This window comes from Anolis sagrei, chromosome 5 (genome assembly GCF_037176765.1).
Source record: "Anolis sagrei isolate rAnoSag1 chromosome 5, rAnoSag1.mat, whole genome shotgun sequence".
In the NCBI taxonomy this organism is placed as follows: Eukaryota; Metazoa; Chordata; class Lepidosauria; order Squamata; family Dactyloidae; genus Anolis; species Anolis sagrei.
The window spans coordinates 143,827,845-143,849,944 of NC_090025.1; the positions used below are offsets into that span (position 1 = coordinate 143,827,845).

Consider the following 22,100-nt stretch of genomic DNA (forward strand, 5'->3'; position numbering starts at 1 on the left):
ATCAGGAACTGGGATTCATTGACACCTGGAAGGTAATGTTTCCTTATCTGTTGTATGAAAAAAACAACAACACAGAGGGGTAGACAGGACAATGGACAATGATTCTCTCATATGTGCCTTATTGTGATGAGCAACATCATTCAGTTGCATGATAAATGTCCGGTAGCTGGTTGCATCTTCCTTCTCTGAAGTCATGGTTTTAGAACTTATATTTTCTTAGCCTTTGCATATGGGTTTTCCCTGAACAATAGACATCTTTTTGAGAAGCTTCCAGATTAACGACTAAGCCAGAAGCTCACAAATTGTCTTGAGGGACTGTGAATTTTGGGTCTGGAAAATTCCTGAAAATTGCTTCAGGTGTGTAGTTAGTGTAAATTTTTGCTCACCTTTAGACATGGTTATGAAAGTGCACTTAGTTCAAAGTGGTTGATTCCTCTATTGGGGCAAGTATGAAGCTCTCCCATTCCATATATAGGTGTCCACCGGGGTGTAAGTAGATAGAAAGTAGCTGGAAAGTAGATAGAAAGTAGCACTACCATATCCTCCTTAACTGCAGCTCTAATGTGGCTTAAGAGGTCATCTCGCAACTCCCGCAAAAACAAACCAGGGATGAGCTTGCAGCAGTGCCTAGTTTGGAGGAAGTCAGCAAAGCTATCAGCCAACTAAAAAAATAACAAAGCCAGTGGTCCTGATGGAATCCCTATTGAAATCCTTATATTGAACTCTATGTTTTCACACTGGTGTGGCATTAAGGGTTGTGTGATAATGTGGAAGGATGAGTGTTTTATTTTGTAATTATACATATATAATGTGATTGGGGATGGCATTTAATTTTGTTGTACGATGTGCAATGGTAATAAAGTTATTCTATTTGAAAGAAGGTGGACCTGTGTTGAAACAACACCTCCACCAGCTCATTGAAGAAATGTGGGTGACCAAGACAATCCCAGCAGACTTCAAGGATGCCACTATCATAATCTTTTTCAAAAAGGGGGAAAGAACAAACTCTGGAAATGATTGAGGTACTCCCTTTTTACCTCCTCTGAGAAAATTCTCTCAAGAATCTTTGCAAACCACCTTTTACCTATCTCAGAAGACATCCCAGAATGACTTCCACCCCTCCAGAGGAACAGTGGGTATGATTTTCACTACACGACAGCTTCAAGAAAAATGCATGGCATTCATTGACCTTGCAAAGTCATTTGACACAGTGAATCACAATGCTCTCTAGACCATCCTCATAAAAATTGGATGCCTTGATAAATTTGTGAACTTTCTGCAGCTTGTCCATGATGATATGACGGCAACAGTCATGGACACCAATGGCTCCCAAAATGACCCATTTAAGGTGGAATCAGGTGTCAAACAGGGATGTGTTATTGCCCCAAGCTTATTTTTAATATTCATAGTTATCATTCTGCACCATGATGATGGGAATCTTCTCACTGGTGTGGAAATCACCTATTGGACAGATGGCAAACCATTTAACTTCAGCAGACTGAAAGCCAAAACCAAGATCACAACAATGTCTGTTATAGTACTCCAATATGCTAATGTTAATGTAGTCAGTACTCATTCAGAAGAAGATCTATAAGCTACTTTGCAGAACTATATAAAAAAGCCTGGCCTCACACTGAACATTGAGAAAACCAAAGTGCTCTGCCAGCAGGCACTAACCAATCCTTCTGCAATGCCAGAAATTCAGCTTAATGGTGTGACGCTAGAAAATGTTGACCATTTCTGCTACCTTGGCAGCCACAAAAATCAATATTGACACCGAAATATTACACTATCTGAGCTGTGTAGGTGCAGCATATTTTTGAATGAAGCAGAGTTTTTGAGGATTGGCATATTCAGAGGGATACTAAGGTGCTCGCTTCTAAAGCTTTTGTCCTCCCAAGTCTGCTGTATGTCTGCAAAATGTGGACCCTATACTCTCAATTTTAGAATGATTCCATCAGCATTGCCTCCAAAAAAATCCTGCAAATTTCTTGGGAAGGGAGGCAGACAAATGTCAGTGTTCTGGAAGAAGCAAAGACCACCAGCATTGAAGTGATGATCTTTAAGCATCAACTTTGTTGGACTGGCCATGTTGTCCAAATGCCTGATTGCCATCTTCTAAAACGGTTAATATACTCTCAGCTCAAGAATAGAAAATGGAATGTTGGTGAAAAGGAAAAGAGATTTAAAGATGGGCTTAAAGCTAACCTTAAAAACTGTGGCATAGACACTGGGGGCACGGAAGCCCTGACACTCGAGCATTCAAACGGACACCAACTGTTACCAACAGTGCTGGAGAATTCGAAGAGGCACGAATGGAGGGAGAAAGGGAGAAACGTGTCAATAGGGAGGTGCATCAAACCAACCCTTGTCGTGACCATCTTCCATCTGGAAATTAATGTCCTCATGGTGAAAGAACATGCAGATCTGGAATAGGTCTCTACAGTCAGCTATGGATTTACCTCCAAGGCCCTACAGTTGGAAGGCAATCATACTTGGCCACAAGGGATCACCTATGAAGTAGATATCACTCTCTACTACATCAGAGGTCAGCAGCCTAGTTTAGGGGTGTAGTATGTGCAACATGACACCCATATTCATCAAAAGAGGGCAATGTCAGGGAGTTCAGGAGGATTTGGCAATGATATTGCTGTTGCCTCTAAGCAGAAGTTCATCTCAGTTTGGGTATGGGGCTTGCCTATATTCCACAGTGGATACTGAAACATAGAACTTGAAGTACAGAAAGTATTCCAGAGAAAGGTTCAAAGGCAGGTAAATTTCAATGTGGAATGTTCTCAAAGCCCATTTTGGTTTAACTGGGTATTGCACAGGAATGACATGCTATACAATGAGCTCTTGCTATCTGCTGGGGTTTGGCTTCAGAACCCATTGTGGAGACAAACATTTGTGAATTTGAAAATCTGTGGATGCTCAATTGTCTTTATATATAGCAGTACAGCAAAAACTTGTCTCCTATATAATATGACAAAGTAAAGGTTTGCTTTTTAGATTTGTAGGGATCATGGATAGTTGTATGAAGACATGGATCTGTGTCATGGATGGTTTAATATAATAGATACAGAAACTGTTAATATGTAGGGCTGACTAAATTTGCATTGAGAAAATGTCCAGGTTCAGTGAATATGTCTTGTGGGCACTGCAGCAGAAAATTAACAAAGTACAGTAATCCATGTCTTTAGGGTCTATTAGATTAGAAGAGTTGCAAAATACAATGATAATCAAGGAAATAAAGAGAAATGCAAGCGTATTCAGATATTTTATACCAAGTTTATTGGCTATATGAAGCAGAACATCACTGTTTAATAAACTCATTATTTGATACAATGCTGAAACCCTATATCTGTTTCCAAAAAAAGAGAGGCATACCTGCTAAATAACTAGATCATTGCCAAGATATAAACAAAATAAAGAAAATAAGATCCTCATTTTTCATATAGTATTCTACATTTCCACCTCCAAAACGTCCATCTCTCATTAAAAGGAATGAAAGGTTTGACATTTTATTAGAAAAAACTCCGACATTTTAGTAAAAGACAGGCAGATATTTAAAATTTTTATTTTTAAATATATGTAACAAAGTCCCCCTGCCCTCAAAAGTAAAATGTCTCACAAGATTTAGAAATACACTGGATTCTGTCCTGGAGCATAAAGTAGCTTCTAAGACAATAAACAGCACTGAATAAATACATAACATTGAAGAAGACACTGGACTCAACCCATTGGAAACCACTTTTGAACAAGCCTTTTGAAATGAGCTCAAATTCCACAACATTTGAACCTACATGACAATATGGGCTTCTTTTCCAACTTTCTTTTAATCGGGCTTGCTCATGAAATATTCTCCTTGTGTTGTAACCATTGTGTTCCGCAATGCTTTACAGAAGTTGCTATACACATCAAATACCTAAGAGTACTTACTAGAGCTGTTATATAAAATACAAACTGATTTTGTATAATTTCAAAATCAATTGATTTTTACTAACTTTTAAAAACTTCCCCCCTCAATATCATTTGAATTCATAATCAATCACTTGTGGTTTTTAGCAGCAAGAATCCCACATGAATCCAAATTACATTTATCACAAAATATGTCATAGCACTTAACAGGTACAGTTGAACACCTGACAGCCTATTTCACAAGACAAATTTTGCAAACGTTAAATTGTTTATACACATTTCATCAGTTAAATTTCCCATGTCCAGCTGTTATAGAACATACATACATACGTTACATACATTCTGTGTGGCAGATTCCATTAATACAGAAATAAATCTCCCATAAGATATATGCAAAATCCAAATGTAACATCGGTACATTAACCTTCAGTAAAACTGTTTCAGGGAACTCACATTACATTCAAGACAAGGATCCACCAATCGTTTATGCATATTTTTTTTAAAAAACCATCCACATTCCTTTTACAAGCTGACTGCAATGCCTTTTCTTCCATAGCCGTAAACTCCTTGAAGAAGTTGCTGGTAGGTAATAAATCAATTACCTCAAGAGAGATTGACTCATTTGATTCTCCCTTCTTGAATTCATGGGACCACTTCAGCAGAGAGTCTGCTTTCATAGAGGCTCAAAGCATGATGCACAAATTCATACTGTTCACTGGTTTGGACCATTCCACCTCTGAAGGAAAAAAGGAAAAAGGGTGATGGTACATTTTGTGAGAGACAAAAGTATGATCAAGCAACATCAGAGTGTCAAAATCCTACCCTAAGGTCCTATCATGCTCCCTATCATCTTGCCATATCTCATGCTATGTATAATCTCAGCAGCTACTATGTCTAGTCAACTTGCTTTCTGTATTTTAGAGTCCTATGTATATAATGTATGTGTATAATCCTCAAACATCGTAATAAAATATTAGATTGTATATGCGTCAATGTTCATATATGTAATAGAAGTGATAGGTGAGGAACTGCTTCTTAGAAAATTATCTGCTTGATAGCAGACTGGCACAGCAAAATCTCACTAGCTAGGAATGCTGGCCTATCTTGTTTGGGCTGACTTACAAGAAGACAAGATTCCAGCGGGCCTAAAGGAGACCATCATAAAACCGCTGTTGAAAAAACCATCACTGGACCCCACTCAATCGAATAACTTTGGGCCAGTTTCCAATCTCCCATTTTTGGGCAGAACCATGAAATGTGTGGTGGCCTCACAACTCCAGGTGTTCTTGGAGGAAACCAATTATCTGGATCTAGCACAGTCTGGCTTTAGGCCGGGTCATAGAACAGAAACGGCCTTTGTCACCTTAATAGATGATCTACGCAGGGAACTGGACAGGGGGAGTGGGTCCCTGTTGGTTATCCTGGACCTCTCAGTGGCCTTCAATACCATAGGCCATGGTATCCTTCTGAGATGCCTCACGGGAATGGGGCTTGAGGGCACTGTTTTACAGTGGTTCCAGTCCTTCTTGGAGGGTCGCTCTCAGAAGTTGTTGCTGGGGGGACACCTGCTTGGCCCCACAATCTTTCTCTAGTGGGGTTCACAGGGCTCAGTATTGCCTCCCATGTTGTTTAACATCTACATGAAACTGTTAGGAGAGATCACTCGGAGTGTTGGAGTTCGATGTTATATGTACACAGATGATAAGTAACTCTTTCACTCCTTTCCACCTGCTACTAAAGAGGCTGTTCAGGTTCTGAACCATTGCTTGGCAGCTGCAACAGACTGGATTAGGGCAAACAAATTGAAATTGAATCCAGACAAGATAGAGGTACTCCTGGTCAGTCAAAAGGCCAAACAGGGTATAGGGTTGGATGGGGCTACACTCCCCCTGAAGTCACAGGTTCACAGCTTGGGAGTGATCCTGAATTCATCGTTGAGCCTGGAACTCGAAGTCTTGGCAGTGGCCAGGGGAGCTTTTGCACAATTAAAACTTGTGCACCAGTTGCGCCCGTACATTGATAAGCCAGATTTGTTCACTGTGGTCCATGCTCTTGTTTCACCCTAATACATTACTGCAATGCGCTCTATGTGGGGTTGCCTTTGAAAACTGTTCAGAAGTGTCAAGTGGTCCAACTGGTGGCAGCCAGATTACTCACTGGGGCAGCGTACAGGGAGCATACAACCCCCCTGCTATGTCAACTCCACTGGCTGCCAGTCTGCTACCAAACACAATTCAAAGTGCTCGCTTTAGCCTATAAAGCCCTAAACGGTTCTAGCTCAACAGATCTGTTCGGATGTATCTCCCTCTATGAACCATTTCGGGGGTTAAGATCATCCGAGGATGTCCTGCTCTCAATCCCACCACTTGCAGGTGCGACTGGTGTGGACGAGAGACAGGGCCTTCTCAGTGATGGCCCCTCACCTATGGAACTCTCTCCCCAGTGAAATTAGAGCAGCCCCCACCCTCCTGATCTTAAGGAAGAAAGCAAAAACGTGGTTATGGAACCAAGCTTTTGGCTAGCAAGTTAGTTAATACAAGAATATGGAATAGTGAAATGATTAATGGAATGGCCTTGGATTTGATTTTGGATTATGTGATTTTACTAATTGGTTTTAATTTTAATGTTTTAATTTCCTGCTTTTAATGTACTGGTATATGTGTTTATTTTACTGTATGTTTGTTATGGTATCAATTTACTGCCTTTTTGTAAGGCAGCTCTGAGTCCCCTTTGGGATGAGAAGGTCAGGATAGAAATGTAGCAAATAAATAAATAAATAAATACACTGAAAATTTCAAATCACACATTCGGATTTGGCTTGTCCTTCTTCATTGTGCACACTGCTCTTCAACTATTCACTGATTTCACTTGGACAGAGCAACGTGCATCTTAAAACGTATAACCAAATGAGAATATGACTCCCAATGCCAATGCATTTTCATTCTTACACTAAATATGTGACCCTCCGTGCCCTGAGAGCACATGTACAATGTGCAGCTTTTCCTGTCCTTTTTCTAACGCCTACCAGGCTTCCTGTGTTACCAGCTGACACTGAAGAAATGTTTGCAGTGGTGATTCATTTCAGTGCCTTAGCAGCAATTCTGTTTAATCTGACCATAAATGTATGGATCAGATACGTGTGTTAAAAGGCATGACATAAATGAATTGTGGAGGTTCTGCATAATTACAGAAGAGAAGCCTGGACTAAAATGGTTGAAAGATAGATGGAAGGGAAAGGGCAATGTACCACTTCTCCTACTATTCCTTTACTGAAAATTGTAGGTTCTTATTGCAAAAATAACCAAGAAACAGAAAAAAATAGAAAAGAAAATCATTAGATCCTTGAAAACATCATTACTGCACATACTCATGTATAAATTGGCCTCATGTATAAGTCAAGGACAGGTTTGGAGGCCAAAATATGATCTATGGATAAGTAGGGTGTTATTTGACAAAAAGGGGAAAACACCAATGGCCACGTCCATCACCACCGCCATTTCACCACTCAGGCATTAAAAAGACCAGAATTGGTGACATGGTGGAGAAAATAGAGGAGGTCAGTCCTTCTTCTAGGTTCTCCCTGGATGAACTAAGCCAGTGGTTCCTGGGTATTTTGGACTTTAGCTCCTGCAATTCCTAACAGCTTGTAAGTTGGCAGGGATTTCTGGGAGTTGAAGTCCAAAACAACTGGAGGGCCAAAGGTTAGAAACCACTAGACTAAGCTGTCAACTTTTGCAACTCTATTCGAAGATGGTTCCTTTTTCTGACAATTGTTAAGGTACAGCCCGTAGCCAGGATTTTGATTTTTTTGGGGGGGGGGGGCTGAGTCTGAGTGAAAGGGGGTCTATCCTAGCAAACCTTTTGTATCATTACCCCAATACCCCCATGCATATGGAATATATTGAGCATGGTGATCAGATCATGATATGAATAAACATAACAGTTGAAATAATGTACCAGTAAGGCCTGCTCGCGGACCACCATGAGAATTTCGGGGGGGGGGGGGGAGGTGAAGCCCCTGAAGTCCCCCCCCCCCCCCGGCTACATACCTGGGTACAGCACTTACAATGACCCATGGATAGGTTGGCTCAGGTTTTTGGGGTTGATTGTTTGACTAAAATTTCTCGACTTATATATGAATATACTTTATGTATTTATACTCAAGGTCCAACAATACTCTGGTGAAAGAAACATCTTTATTGTAAACTGTAATTTGCCACAGTAGGGTTGCTCATTTAGTCTGAGACTACAGTCTCTTTCAGAAAGTTGGGATCAACCAGACCTTGGACGACAACTCTCACAAATCCACAGCCAGCATGGCACTCACTCCATCTTTCTTGCCCATCAATAAAACTCTTGTTCTCTTTGGCAGGAAAAGCATACAAAATATCTGGAAATTGCTAATAGACATAGTGATGCTTTTATGCATATCTACTTGTTCTCATACCTAGCTGGACGCTGACTGCATTAATTTGCTAATTGTGCTTGTTATGTTTATAATGTATACAAAGTCAGAATTAGTGAGATTAGAATAGGGGCAAATGGGACTTAAGAAATATCAGGTGGGGTTTTCCATTTTATGTCACCTTACCTGTCCAAACGCAGTTGGCAGACAATGCTTAATGCATCAACAACTCCTTCTTCCTTGAGCTGATGACACCCAATAGTAGTAGCAATAAAGCATCCAGTTCTTCCTATTCCAGCACTAAAAATATATATTTTAAATGAGACCAAACATAAATGGAGTCAGAATGATATTCATCAATAAGCATGGACTTATAAGGAAACTAGAAATCTTTTTCAAAGCCACTTTCAGTTCCAGTTTTGGGGGAAAAGGAAGGGAATAAATGATGATGGAATGTTTTATGGTCTTTATGCATGCATATGCTGCACTGTTACTGTGGGACACAATGAATATTAGTTTCGCTCCCTGCAATCCCTATCTACTGGGTAGCAGCTGCTGTGATCCACAGAGGTCTATTCCTTTATGACTTATGAAGCAACTGGCTACTATTGGCCCACTGCCATGGGAGCAATCCCCATTGCAAGAAGCTGAAACAGGATCCCTGGTGCAATTCCCATTTGTGCCAGAGACCGCAGCAGCTGCTGTCTAGTAAGTGTGGACTAGGGGAATTTCATGGTCCCCATGTAGCCACTAAATTATGGACTATGTAGAGATCATGAAAATGTAACAGTTATAACTTATGATATACAAGATTCCAACCACTGATGATGAATATAGTATAATGTTATCAACAGAAAAAGAGGAATGTGATGCACTGTTGGACCAAATTATGATTCCATAATTTAGATAGAACTGTTAATATTAAATTACTACAGAACAGATGTTGTCCAAAGAGTTGCACTGGAGGTCTTAGAGATTCTTAGAAATAAATTTTCTCTAGACATTATGGATCCTTCCGTACACCCTTTTAAAAAATTCACGTTACACATTTTTGCAGGGAAGCTGTTCCCCTTACCCCAGCTAATGTGTAGGGCTGACTGTATATGATAATACCAGCAGATATGCAGAATGATGGAGTTACCTCTGGCAGCAGGATATAATGAAAGAACAGCAAATTTGCTCTCATTGCTTTCATTAAATTTGTTTTCATTGTATTTTTATTGCAGACAACAGGGAAGGAAATGTACTTGTGGGACACAGTGCCAAAACATTTTGCTGGCTTTGAGTATTATGTAATTTGACTTGTGTGGATTTGTTTCTCCACCTCAGGTAGCAAAGTGCCTTGGGCTAGACCTGTATTCACATTTATTTTGTACACAAATACATGTGTTTTTTCTTGATTTTGTGGATGCTAATGTAGAATGAAACTAATGAAACTAAAAATGGCCTAAGTTGACTGGGCATAATTATTTACAGAAGAATTCAACTCAAAATCATTTTCAAATGATTGAAAACTAGGTCTCCTTGTCAACAAACCTCTGGAATGTGTGTCATCATAAAACCATGACATAACTGGGAGATTATATACAAATGGTGAATAGTGGCCAATCGTTACACAATAGTAATCCCACTATTCTTTACACATTGAAAAAACTGCACAGCCAAAGTCAGTGTTGATTCTTAGGCATTATTTGATTTTACTTACTTCCTTAAACAACTGGATAGAGTCACAGGACAAATGTGTAGCTGTGTTCTGCCACATTATGGTGGGAATGCAAAATTACACTTTTCCTTGAGATTGTAAAAAAAGATTATTGTAAGGGGAGGATTTAAAAGCAGACATGATCAATAAATTACCAGATCTATTAATAAAGTGTTAGGAACAAATATTTAAAGTTTTAAAAGAATGGGCCACTGGTTGCTGCATGGTTTTGAATGAATTTAAACTGCTTTTAATGTTTTTATGGATTTTAACTTCATTATTTTAATAATTCTATTGAGTTTGACATTTCTGTGTTTTTTTTCTTCATTGCATTACTTTTAAAATTGTCAGCTACACTGGTTCCCATTCCTGGGAAAATGGGGTAATAATAATAATAATAATAATAATAATAATAATTCTCAAAAATGCCTCTTGTTGGCTGTATCTGATCCTTGGTCTGCACTGTGCCTACTCCTGCAAAGTAATAAATTCTACTTTATTGAATTTTCAAGAGATATAACATTTTGAAAAAAGCAAATTACCTGCAATGCACAATGACAGGTCCTCTTCCAATTGATGGCTTCCGGTCTTCTTCGACATCCAGCATGAGCTGTAAAAGTGGTTGAGCACTATCTGGGGTTTTGTGGTCTGGCCAGGATGTGTACCAATAGTGTTTGACTTGTCTTGACTGGCTTCCTTGCTGAAAATAAAGACACACATTTATGATAAACCATAGACCATATGTAGCATTACTCTCTAAAAAGAAGGATATAAAAGCAGGTCTCCCAGCCGAAGGAACGAATCCCAATAAAGAAACCCCCACTGTGTAAAACAGAGACATTTTCTGATCCCAATGAACTTCAGTGCATCCTGGTGTCCAAATATGGCCTATGTCCCAAAATGGGCTTGAATGTGAAAAATCAAAGTGCCCCTCACAAACACACAGAGCTAAAAAAACAAACAAGGTGCAATGAAAGACAGATTAAAAAATATAAAACAAAATGAATAGCTCTAAAATGCTCCTATTACACATGAGGACAAGGTCTAGCAAGGCTAAAATTCACTTTTGTCATGTCATGAGCTCTCTTTCAGTAGATGTGTATATGTCAATAAAGTTATGGGTGGATAACTTATGGGCTCCTAGATGCTTGTAAACTGCATCTCCCATCAACCCTGGCCAATGCTGGGAAATCCAACAATGTCTGGGTTATTCATCTGTAAAACCTGAATATTTCATTATTTGACATCGTTTTTGTACACATCTGACTGATACATATATTTAGACATATGCAATGTTATATTGGTCACATTTTTTCTTGCACTTCAACTGCCAGAATCCTCTAGCCTTGGAGACTATGGGAACTACAATACAAGATTTTACTATGCCATGATCTAATGCTGACATATTCTGCATATAGAGGGATGCATAGGGCTTTTATGCTTTTTCTTAAATTCATTATTTCTACTTTTTCCCTAAAACCTACTGAATGTTCAGTTCTCCCCCTAGTGTAAATCAGTTCCACAATCTAACCATCAGGTTTTAAAAAATAAATTACCTTTAGTGTAAGATTACGGACAGTATAATTCTCACATTCTTGCACACTGTTGACAAGTACTTCTACTTTCCCATAGATACCTCTCTTCTCTGGCCAATAGAGCACACATTTCTGGAAAAAAAAGTAAAAATGAAACATTACTTTAGATTTGTTTTTGAATGTAAATTTGAATTATTCCTAATTAATTAAAACAATATGGTGTAGTAGTTAGAATGCTTGACTGAATTGATTGTCAAGATCATTGGATGACCTTGGACCAGTCAATATTTCTCCCTCACTGGACAAATGATGAGGTATAACTGTAACAAAAAGCTATGAATAAAAAATAGTGAACCAAATTATGATTCCATTCCTAAGACAGTATTGTTAATATTTAGGGATTGTACTCAGTAAGGTTCAAGACATAACAGAATGAAACACACGTCTATTTCTTGTAAACTGACCAGATAAAATAATAATAGGGTGGTATTTATACATATTGGCCAGAATACTCTATGATAATTGTGAATGTATAACATAGGGTTACATATGTCTGTTACAGATTCATGATCCCTATACATCCCAGGGATTATGAAAATTCCCCAATCTCCATATACTGGGTAGCAGTTGCTGTGAACAATGGGGATTTGTTCCTGTGTCAATCAGAAAGCAACTGACTGATGTGAGAGATTGCAGCAGTTGGTTCCTGGAAAATTGGAATTGGGAGAATGGATTGGGCTGGGATTCACTGCATAACTATGGTGTGTTTACATATCATAGCTTCCATACAGGATTCCAGTAATTTTAAATAAATAACTAGAATATGCAACATGATTTTGCAAGTTGGAATGTTTCTATTCCATGTTCTAGCCAGTCACCCATGTCCTTTCCTAGGAAACTCTGTTCTATAATGCTTCCCTGGCTTTCTTTGACCACTTCCTGAAAGCAATTGATCATTATTATGCATGGACTGAGATAGCTCAGTTCACATCGAGGTGTTTGTTTCTTTTCCCATAAAGATTTATTATACTTTTGCAAAACCTTTGATTCAACTTTGATTGACAGTACCTATGTCTTGTCCATGTGTCATTTTGATTATATAAGAACAATAATAACTAAATGAGTTTGAAAATATGATCACTGGTTTTGACTCAGTTTCCTATAAATTATGAAGAGTTCAAGAAAACATTCAAGTTCCATAGTTTTTAGCAAACTATAGTTTTGAAAGAGGAGATAATTGTACAGGAGGTGTATATGAGATACATCTTCATTATATTTCTGATTTCATTTTCCATATAAGATGACATCAACATTAAGGAAGAGCTAGGAAAATAATATTTATTCAGACCTTCATTCTGTATGAGCTAAATATCCCTATACTAATGATTTACAAAAAACCAGACAAGATCTCTCTCCTCAGACAAAACCACGGAAAACATGGGAAAGAAAATCTCTAGTGCAATTCCATTTGATATCTCCAGAGCAATGAAACAATGCAATATATCAAATCCATAAAACAGATATTCTCCAAAGCTTATTTTGTAACAAATTCATTCATTATCAGTTCATTTATGTAAGAAAAAGTAAAACTCCTTTACCTCTCACATATTCAAAAACACATATTCTGTCAAATGAAACCATACTGGCTAATTTAAGAGATTGCTTTCCAGGAGAAGTACAGAATTTCATTCAAGCAAGCAGGGAACTTCCAGCAATTGAAGCCCTGTCTATGCAGTGGTTCCCCAACTTTGGTCCTCCATATATTTTAAACCTCAGTTCCCAGAATTGCTGACTGTTGGCCAGATCAGCTAGGGTCTCTGGGCATTGAACTCCAAAACACCCGAAGAACCAAGGCTTGGTAATCACTGGATTGACACTAGCAATGCAATGCTCAGCCTTCAAAACCTCCTGTCAAATTTTACTACAACTAATCCATGAAACCCTGAGACTTTACTGAAATTGCAAATCATCATTTGGAATTTTTTTCAACTACAAACCTCAGCATTTCCAGCATGATAAATAATAATATTTTTTCCAAGACAGGATAACAACAATCCCCACCATCCCATAACAACAACAACAACAACAACAATCATCATTATTGCCAGCACCATCACCACCACCTCTTTCTTTTTATCACTAGCTCCATCTCTACAAGCAGCACCATTCACCTCTTTTGGAAGATATTTCTTTTTCCAACAGAAGGAAGAACAATATCAAATACTGCAGGTGCACCATGCATAGTCACAATCTGATTGTCCACTTCTGAGATGTCTTGATAAATGAGTCTACTGTATGTGCAGCTCCCTAAAGACTTTGGACGCTAGTTCAGGAAAGGTTTCTTATCTTGTTCCCAGTCCTTCTAATTGGCAGCTTTCTCTGAGAGGATAAGGCACAGCCTCCCTCCATCACAATAGTTTCTAATGTTCAAGGAACATTAGAAACTATTGTTAAAGGAGCTTTATTTTTATTACTCTGCTACTATGACTTTAGAAATCTCACCCACTTCCAATTTATTGTACTGATAAAAGGACTTCGAAACAAATAAAAATTATTTGCAGTGTGTGAAACACAACATATAGTTTACATGTCTGATTATTTGCAACTTTCGAGTTTTATTTGAAGTTGGAAATAATTAATGATGTTTACTAATCCATTCAAAGTATTTATTCCGATGAGTCCAAACAAAATCAAAACAATCCCCTGCAACTAATTTGGGCACTGTTGTGTGAAGTTTCATACATAAGTGTTAAAAAATTCAATTCTTTGGAATATGGGTATAAATTGTCTATACACACATTGTTTTGTGAGCTTATTTTCCAACATGGACTTACTGCAAAATGTTAAGCTATATATGCACAAACATCATTTAACTGACAGGAGAATACTATTTTTTGATTCCATTTCATCATGCCTTTCTTTTCATTTATTTCCTTTTGGGGATTGATCCTAACATTACTTTAGACATTTCTGATGTGAACATTTCATATACAATTTGTCTCTTGATCATGAAAACTATATTTCAGAAAACTGAAAAATACTTTGACAGATTGCTTGCATTTGTCACAGCTGTTTCAAACAAAAGCAAGACATTGCCCATACTTTCCCCTAAAAAGAGTATAGTCAAAACTAATTCATTGTAAGATTTGCACATGATTGTTTTGTGCAGGAAAAAAAAGCATTTTCTTGGCAAAATTAATATTTCCTTGGGGGACCATGATTTTCTGCGGGGGAAATACTGTTTTCAGTGCAGAAAATGTAGTTTTCTGTGCAAAACATACCATGTGAATTTCACATGAAATGTCACTAACTGGGAGCAGACATCAAAACAATACTTTTCAAAGGCTTTCAAAAGCTGGAAGAAAAATGTTAAAAGTACTTTGAGAAGAAAATTAGACAGAAATTACATCTCTGTGCTTCAGATGAAACTTGGTTCATTTTCCTGTGTTGGAGATAGAGACAAGTTGTGTTTTCATTGTGTTTTCCATTTTTGATACAAAAAGGCATCTGATCCAAATGAGTGTCATTTCCCCTTTTCCAAGGCCATGGATGGGATGCTGATTTTTTTTTTCTGTGTGTGGTTAATGGTTTGAGTCTTAAACTATGACTCTGGTTTGAATCCTCACTTGGCCATGAAAACCCACTGGGTGATCCTAGAAAGTCAAACACTCTCAGCCCCAGAAAACTTTGTGATAGGTTCACTTTAGGACAGCCATAAGTGAGAAAAAACTTGAAGACACACAACAACATAACTCAGTATTAAGCCAAATAAAAACTGAAGACCTTGTTCAGGTAAAAAATGATTTGGTAGAGGCTTTCAGCAAGTACGATGTCTCACAAATTGACTTACATATAAGATATTTCTGACTTTTCCATATCATACCACCATTTTGATGTCTTGCTTAGTTATTTGTGTTTCTGCTTTTTCTCCTTTTTTGAGTGCAACCACACACACACTTACTTATATAATTAAAATAGGGTTGTAGATATTCACAAAATCTAAGCTGCCATGCTTACATGCCATGCAAATAAGATGGTATAATAATTTGCCTATAACCCAAACAGTACTTAACATGTTTGCCAGGATTTCACAGTGGAATGTCAAAAGCTCATGTAAACACAGACTTTCTCCCTGTAGCCTGGGAACAAATTAAGAAGTCTCCCCCTCCTTCATTAGAAGGAAATTGCCACTGTCCGTTCACAACAATGCATATAAACAATATTGTAATGAGCTTGAGCTATTCAGGTAAACACAGGGCTTCCTGAGATGTTGGAAACTTGAGGGTGTTGCTTTCAAGTCATTCTTTTAAAACATCGTCAGGGGTATTTAAAAGTTTGGCATTTCCTCTGGGAAAATATTTCTTCTACAGACTGTATTATCGCAGGGAGTTTTTCAGCTATATCTTGACCAGATCACATAAGGAACTGTTTATAGTAGCTATGGCTAACCTAGATATTTTGCAGCTTTAAATATCCAATGGCTCAATCTCCCAAAGTAACAATTATGCATATCATATGTCAAACATAGAAACTAATTTGTACAAGCCTGACTACATTTAGATCCAATCTTTTATGGTTTTTACTGATAATGAATAATAATTTGGATACAGGTTTAGTCAAAAGAGACTCATTTAAATAAGTGAGCTGCAATATAGTCACGATTAGCTCATGATTTTGGTGGATCTGCAGTTCTACATTGAGAACTGCTTTGAGTCGGGTGCATCTGAAACTGCTTCCACATACACAAAGATAATTTTCATGCTTTAGTAAGTTGTGAACTCATACCTCATTTTTCTCTTTCAGTTTTGTGATCATAACAATAACAGGACTATCCTCTTGCCATACCATCTGCCAGAAATCATTGACTGTATTAATCATGGGTCCCTGAGTTGCAATGAAAGCTTTCTCCTGGCCACTGTAACCCTGATTTAGAAACAGACATAAAAACAGTCACATTAGATTAGGATTTTAATAGAAGTTAAAAGCATTTGAATAAGCATTATTCAAATAAGCATTTGAATAAGAAGAAAAACAACAGAGAGGTCTTGCATAGACTTGTCACTGATGGGTCATTTGTTAGGAGAGTATATAGCCCACTGAACACACACAAAATAGAGAAGATGGTTGTATATGTCAGAGCGCGAAAAAACAAAAACAAATCCAGAGGTGTATACTTAGATCCATAATACTGGACAGGCTTTGGGGTTCTTCAAAACTCTTCATAGGTTAGATGCCCTTCCACACAGCCATATAACCCAGAATATCAAGGCAGATAATCCACAATATCTGCTTCAAACTAGGTTATCTGAGTCCACACTGCCATATAATCCAGTTCAATGTGAATTTTATACAGCTGTATGGAGGGGGCCAAAGTGATAGGGAGGAAAAGTGATAGATGGTCAAGCCATGAAACTGTTTAGACATTTGATATTCTGGGTTATATGGCTATGTGGAAGGGCCTTGAGAAAGACAAACAGACAAACAAAGAATAAGTGCCTAAACAGGTTCATGGCTTGACCATCTATCTTTCACATAGTCATATAACCCAGAATATCAAGGTAGATAACCCACAATATCTGCTTTGAACTGGGCTATTTGGGTCCACACTGCCATATAATCTAGCTCAATGTGGATTGTTACAGCTGTGTGGAAGGGGCCTCAGAAACCTTTTTGGTAGGGTCCAAGAAGTAATTTGAAACCCTCTCAGGATGTGAGTCGTTGTTCATTCATTCAGTTGTTTCCAACTCTTTGTGACCCCATGGACCAGCCCACGCCAGAGTTCCCTGTCAGCCGTCACCACCCCCAGCTCCTTCAAGGTCAATCCAGTCACTTCAAGGATGCCATCCATCCATCTTGCCCTTGGTAGGTCCCTCTTCCTTTTTCCTTCCATTTTCCCCAGCATAATTGTCTTCTCTAAGCTTTCCTTTCTTCTCATAATGTGGCCAAAGTACTTAATCTTTGTCTTTACTATCCTTCCCTCCAATGAGCAGTCGGGCTTTATTTCCTGAAGTATGGACTGGTTGGATCTTCTCACGGTCCAAGGCACTCTCAGAACTTTCCTCCAACACCACAGGATGTGGTGGAGTCTCTCAAATATCAGTACCCATCTCTCATTTTTCATCTTAAGGACGCAAACAGGTGCAGAGGCTATGGCTTAAACATCAGCCACTTCTACTCATCCTCCTCCTTGCTTTGTTTTCCATCTAGTTTGATGAAATGTTTTGAAGAAACATAGTCTTTTCTGACCATTGAATTTGGTCAATACATATTGTAATAATAAATGTTAAACTCGCGTTTGGTGTCCACTATATTTAAATCATTGTTCTGTGTATTTTACTATGTGTATTTTATAGAAATATATTTAATATAATAATTATGTGTTTTTAGCTATGTTGTAACTTGCCTTGAGCTATGAAGAGAGGTAGGTAAGAAATATAATTATTATTATCATTATTATATAGATTTGAGTATGGGGCTGTTTGTAGATTGTTCATAATTTTTTATTAATAGAGGGAGAAGTCAACAAGGAGCCTGATCATTGTTGTGAGAACAACACTTTGCAACATATTGTGGAAGAAAAACAGAATAACAGCTCAGTAGAACCAATGCTTTTCTCTAATAGCTCAATAGAAAAATAAGATAGAAGATGGCAAATTTACACAATGTACACTACTTGACTTACCTTGATGTAGTTTGCATTTATATAGGTGCTCAAGGTATCCCCTGGGTACTTTGGTTTCAAGTAGACTCTGCTTACAGGATCTGGAAAGACAATAAAAATCACTCTACTTTTGAAAACTACATAAGTATATGAGACCAGAGGCGGCTCGTCCATTACGCGAAGTAAGCGGTCGCAGAACACTTTTTTTTTGCCAGGGGCACAGAGGTGCCTCTGTAAATGCCCCTCGACTGCCACTTGAGGAGCGCCCCCTCAGCTCACAACAGCCCTAGCAGTCCGGGGGGAGCCTTGGCTTTCTTGCCTCCCTGCCGGGCAATCCTCTTCCCAAAGGGGCCGGGCCCTTGAGCCCCACCTAGCCCTCTCGTTCCTGCTCCACCCGGCCACTGGGTGTGCGAGCACAGCCGGTGCTCAATTGTTCTCCGCATTCGATCCCTTCCCCATGACCGGCTCCCTTTCCCAATCACCTGGCGCTCCACCCGCCTCCTCTCCTCTCCCCAATCCGCGGGTGGGCCAAGGGGCGGAGCCGCCATGCCTGGCCCGCTTCGGGTCCGGAGGCGTGTCTGAAGACCCCAGCGTGCACACCAAAAGTCGCCTCTTCTCCTGACTTTCTCTTCAGCCATTGGGACCAAGAGAGAGAGAGAGAGAGAGAGAGCCCCTCCGGCTAGAGGTATCTCCCACCTCCGCTCCCTCCTTTGTTTTTGTGCCTACCTTCAGGAAAGGTGGGCATCTCCACCTCTCTCTCTCTCTCTCTCTTGGTCCCAATGGCTGAGGAGAAAGTCAGGAGAAGAGGTGACTTTTGGTGCACACGCCGGGGTCTTCAGGCACGCCTCCGGACCGAAAGCGGGCCAGGCAAGGGAGCAAGTGCGGCAAGTGTAGTTACTCGGATGTATAGTTCACCTACAATCAAAGAGCATTCTGAACTCCACCAATGATGGAATTGAACCAAATATGGCACACAGAACTTCCACGATGAACAGAAAATATATATCAATGATTGTTTGGGGGGGGGGGGCAAAATACTGTTTGCTTACTGTTGAAAATTACCTACGGCCGCCTCTGTATGAGACATGTTGAAGAGGAAACCTTAACATTAGATTTGAAAGAGCATGTACCATGAACACCAGGGACCTCATCGCATTTACATTTTCCAGCATCCCAGGATGCTGCTAGGATGCTGCAAGGACAAAGCAGAGCACATCACATCATGCAGGGCTACTTCTGGCAGGGCTCTTTCCTGGCTCCATCCTGGAAACATCCTAAGATGGACCCCAGCGAACATGAGAGGCTGCCAATGTTCTCATTAGTTAACAAGGCCAGTGCAGGGGGAATCTAGATCGTGATGCTTTCCCCTGTGTGATGGGGAAAGTAACAATGAGGGTGATGTGGGGTGCAGACCGATGGATTCCCCTGCTTTTTTTCCACGCCAGGAGCAACTTGAGACACTGCAAGTTGCTACTGTTGTGAGATAATTGGCTGTCTGTAAGAACATTGCCCAGGGGACGCCCGGATGTTTTACCATCCTGTAGGAGGCTTCTCTCATGTCTCTGCATGAGAAGCTGGAGCTGACAGCTGAGAACTCACCTCACTCCCTGGATTTGAACTGCTGACCTGTCAGTCAGCAGTCCTGCCGGCACAAGGATTTAACCTATTGCAACATCGGGGTTTCTCCTGCTGTCCCATGGATTTGCCACAATGTCTGGCAAATCCCCCTGCTGTTACTTGCATTTGGAACCTATATATGATGAGGTCCTAAGTTCCTATGATTCTAATATCTTAAGACAGTTGTTTATATTAATGTATACTAATCTGCGAACAGAAAAAAGTATTGTTATATGTATGTCATATGGAGTTGTTTGTAGATTATTCATAACTTTTTATTGATAATTAAAATCTGAATTATTTCGAACAAATTAAATTTGAAATATTTAGAACAATGGTAATTCTGTTTCATTGATCTCAGTATGTCTATTTGGATCGAAGAATGTGAGAGAAACTGCTTTCTAGAGTGTGCAGAAAGTTGTCAGCATTTTGCAAAAGTGAATGTGCCCATTAAAAATGCATGATGGCAGTAGATACACAAAGTACTAAGAATTTGCAAGAAAACAGGCTTGGTTCACAGTGATGATGTGCTTCAACTTAAAGTCATAATGTCATAATGTGCTTCAACTTAACAAAGGAAAAGGAAGAATGAAAACAAGAGAATTCTGTCACTTAAAATTAAAAAGCCGGGTGGAGGGGAGCACTGTGGTAAAAAAAGGGGGGAAAAAAGAGAAAAGGGGGGAAATGTCAGAGCAAAACAACAAAACAACATGTTAAAGAGGTTGATGTACAAAATGTAATAGTATGTAATAAATGTGATAAATTAATAAAAATTATTAAAAAAAATAAATTAAAAAGCCATCTCACAGTTCCTAAAAAAATAAATGGCAATACAGATGTTTTCAATTATTTCAATACAAGGTTATAGAAGCTGGTCAGAGATAGATGGAGGGAAGTTGAAAGCTTATGGTTTTTTAAAAGACAAATACATACAGATAACATTTCACACAACACTTGCCAGCAATTCTAGGTAGCCAGGTTGAAGAAGCACACCTATTGTTAGGAATCAAAAAGCTGACATAAGTTGAAAAAGATGGGGGTGGGAGGCTCCCCTGCTGAATGAAATACTAATAAAGGTTGAAATGATTAAGATATTCGGAGATTAAGATCTTCCAGGGAGGCCCTGCTTTTGGTCCTACCACAAGCGCGATTGGCAGGGACGAAAGAGAGAATCTTCTCAGGGATTGCCCCTTGGCTATGGAACTCCCTCCCTGGTGAGATTAGATCAGCCCCCCTCTTCCTGTCCTTCAGAAAGATGGTAAAAAGTTGGCTGTGGGACCAAGCCTTTAGGATACTGCAATAAGGAAAAAATAGGAAACTCTACCCTGCTGATTAGATCCAGTGTGGCTGATCTGAGATGGTTTTAAACAATTGAGTTTAAGTAGAGATAACTGATTTTAATGTTTGTGTATATTTATAGTTTATTTTATGTCCCAGCATTGAATGTTTGCTGTTTGTATATTGTGCTCCACCCTGAGTATCTGTTGGGGTGAAAAGAGCAGAATATAAATGTTTTAAATAAATAAATAAATTGAAATTGACTTACTTGGAAGGATGGTTTTATAACGATTTTTTGTTCCATGGCTGGGAATGTCAAGTTCTTTAGGATCCACAAAATTCATGGGAATTTCCTAAAGAGGAAGGAAAAAGAAAAGAGGACCAAGAAATATTAAGTATTTATAAGGAGCCATGTGTGATTTGCAGGTAATAAAGATTGGCTGTGGAGAACTGTGTTTATTGTAGCTGGTGGGTTGGAAGGTAGGGCAGCAGGTGGAACAATGGCAATCTAAATTACTCTTCCAAAAGAACTACATATCCTAGACTGCAGAAAGGAGGCGGAGGGAGAGGGGAAGACAAAAAAAGGAGAAAACTCAAAACTCACTCTAAGATATAAACTCATCAAAACACTCTATACTCAGTCTGCACATATATACTCAAATGCCATTGTTAGAGTTTATAAACAATGGAAAACAACTTGGGGAGGTTGTGATCCTTTTTATAAATAGAGCATGAGTTAGAGAATGAGAACAGAGTATGCAATCCCTTCTGTATTGAACTCTATTTTAATTGCTCATATTTACCACTATAAAGGTACTAGATAGTGTGGGGATATACAATATGGCTCAGAGAACTAATCAGTCCATTTCTTCTGGGGGCATTCCTCCCAAATCAAATTGGCTATGGAGCATTCACCTTCAATTGAAAAATAGGTCTGGGTTCTTTGCATAGATCACCTAGAGGGTATTTACTGTGTAGGTATCA

At 39.0% G+C, this 22,100-nt stretch overlaps 1 protein-coding gene across 1 annotated transcript in view; it reads right to left on the reverse strand.

Moving 5' to 3' along the window:
- Nucleotides 1–3,268: 3,268 nt before the first annotated feature.
- The window catches only part of PTPRR (protein tyrosine phosphatase receptor type R), a 117,162-nt gene continuing 98,330 nt past the window's right edge, over nucleotides 3,269–22,100 (reverse strand). The window contains exons 8-14 of the mRNA XM_060777460.2: nucleotides 21,385–21,469; nucleotides 18,243–18,322; nucleotides 16,346–16,483; nucleotides 11,582–11,692; nucleotides 10,568–10,725; nucleotides 8,510–8,623; nucleotides 3,269–4,654 (exon numbers count right to left, since the gene is read on the reverse strand). Of these exons, the coding sequence (XP_060633443.2) occupies nucleotides 4,561–4,654; nucleotides 8,510–8,623; nucleotides 10,568–10,725; nucleotides 11,582–11,692; nucleotides 16,346–16,483; nucleotides 18,243–18,322; nucleotides 21,385–21,469 (780 nt within the window). The 3' untranslated portion in view covers nucleotides 3,269–4,560. The remainder of the gene's footprint in view (nucleotides 4,655–8,509; nucleotides 8,624–10,567; nucleotides 10,726–11,581; nucleotides 11,693–16,345; nucleotides 16,484–18,242; nucleotides 18,323–21,384; nucleotides 21,470–22,100) is intronic.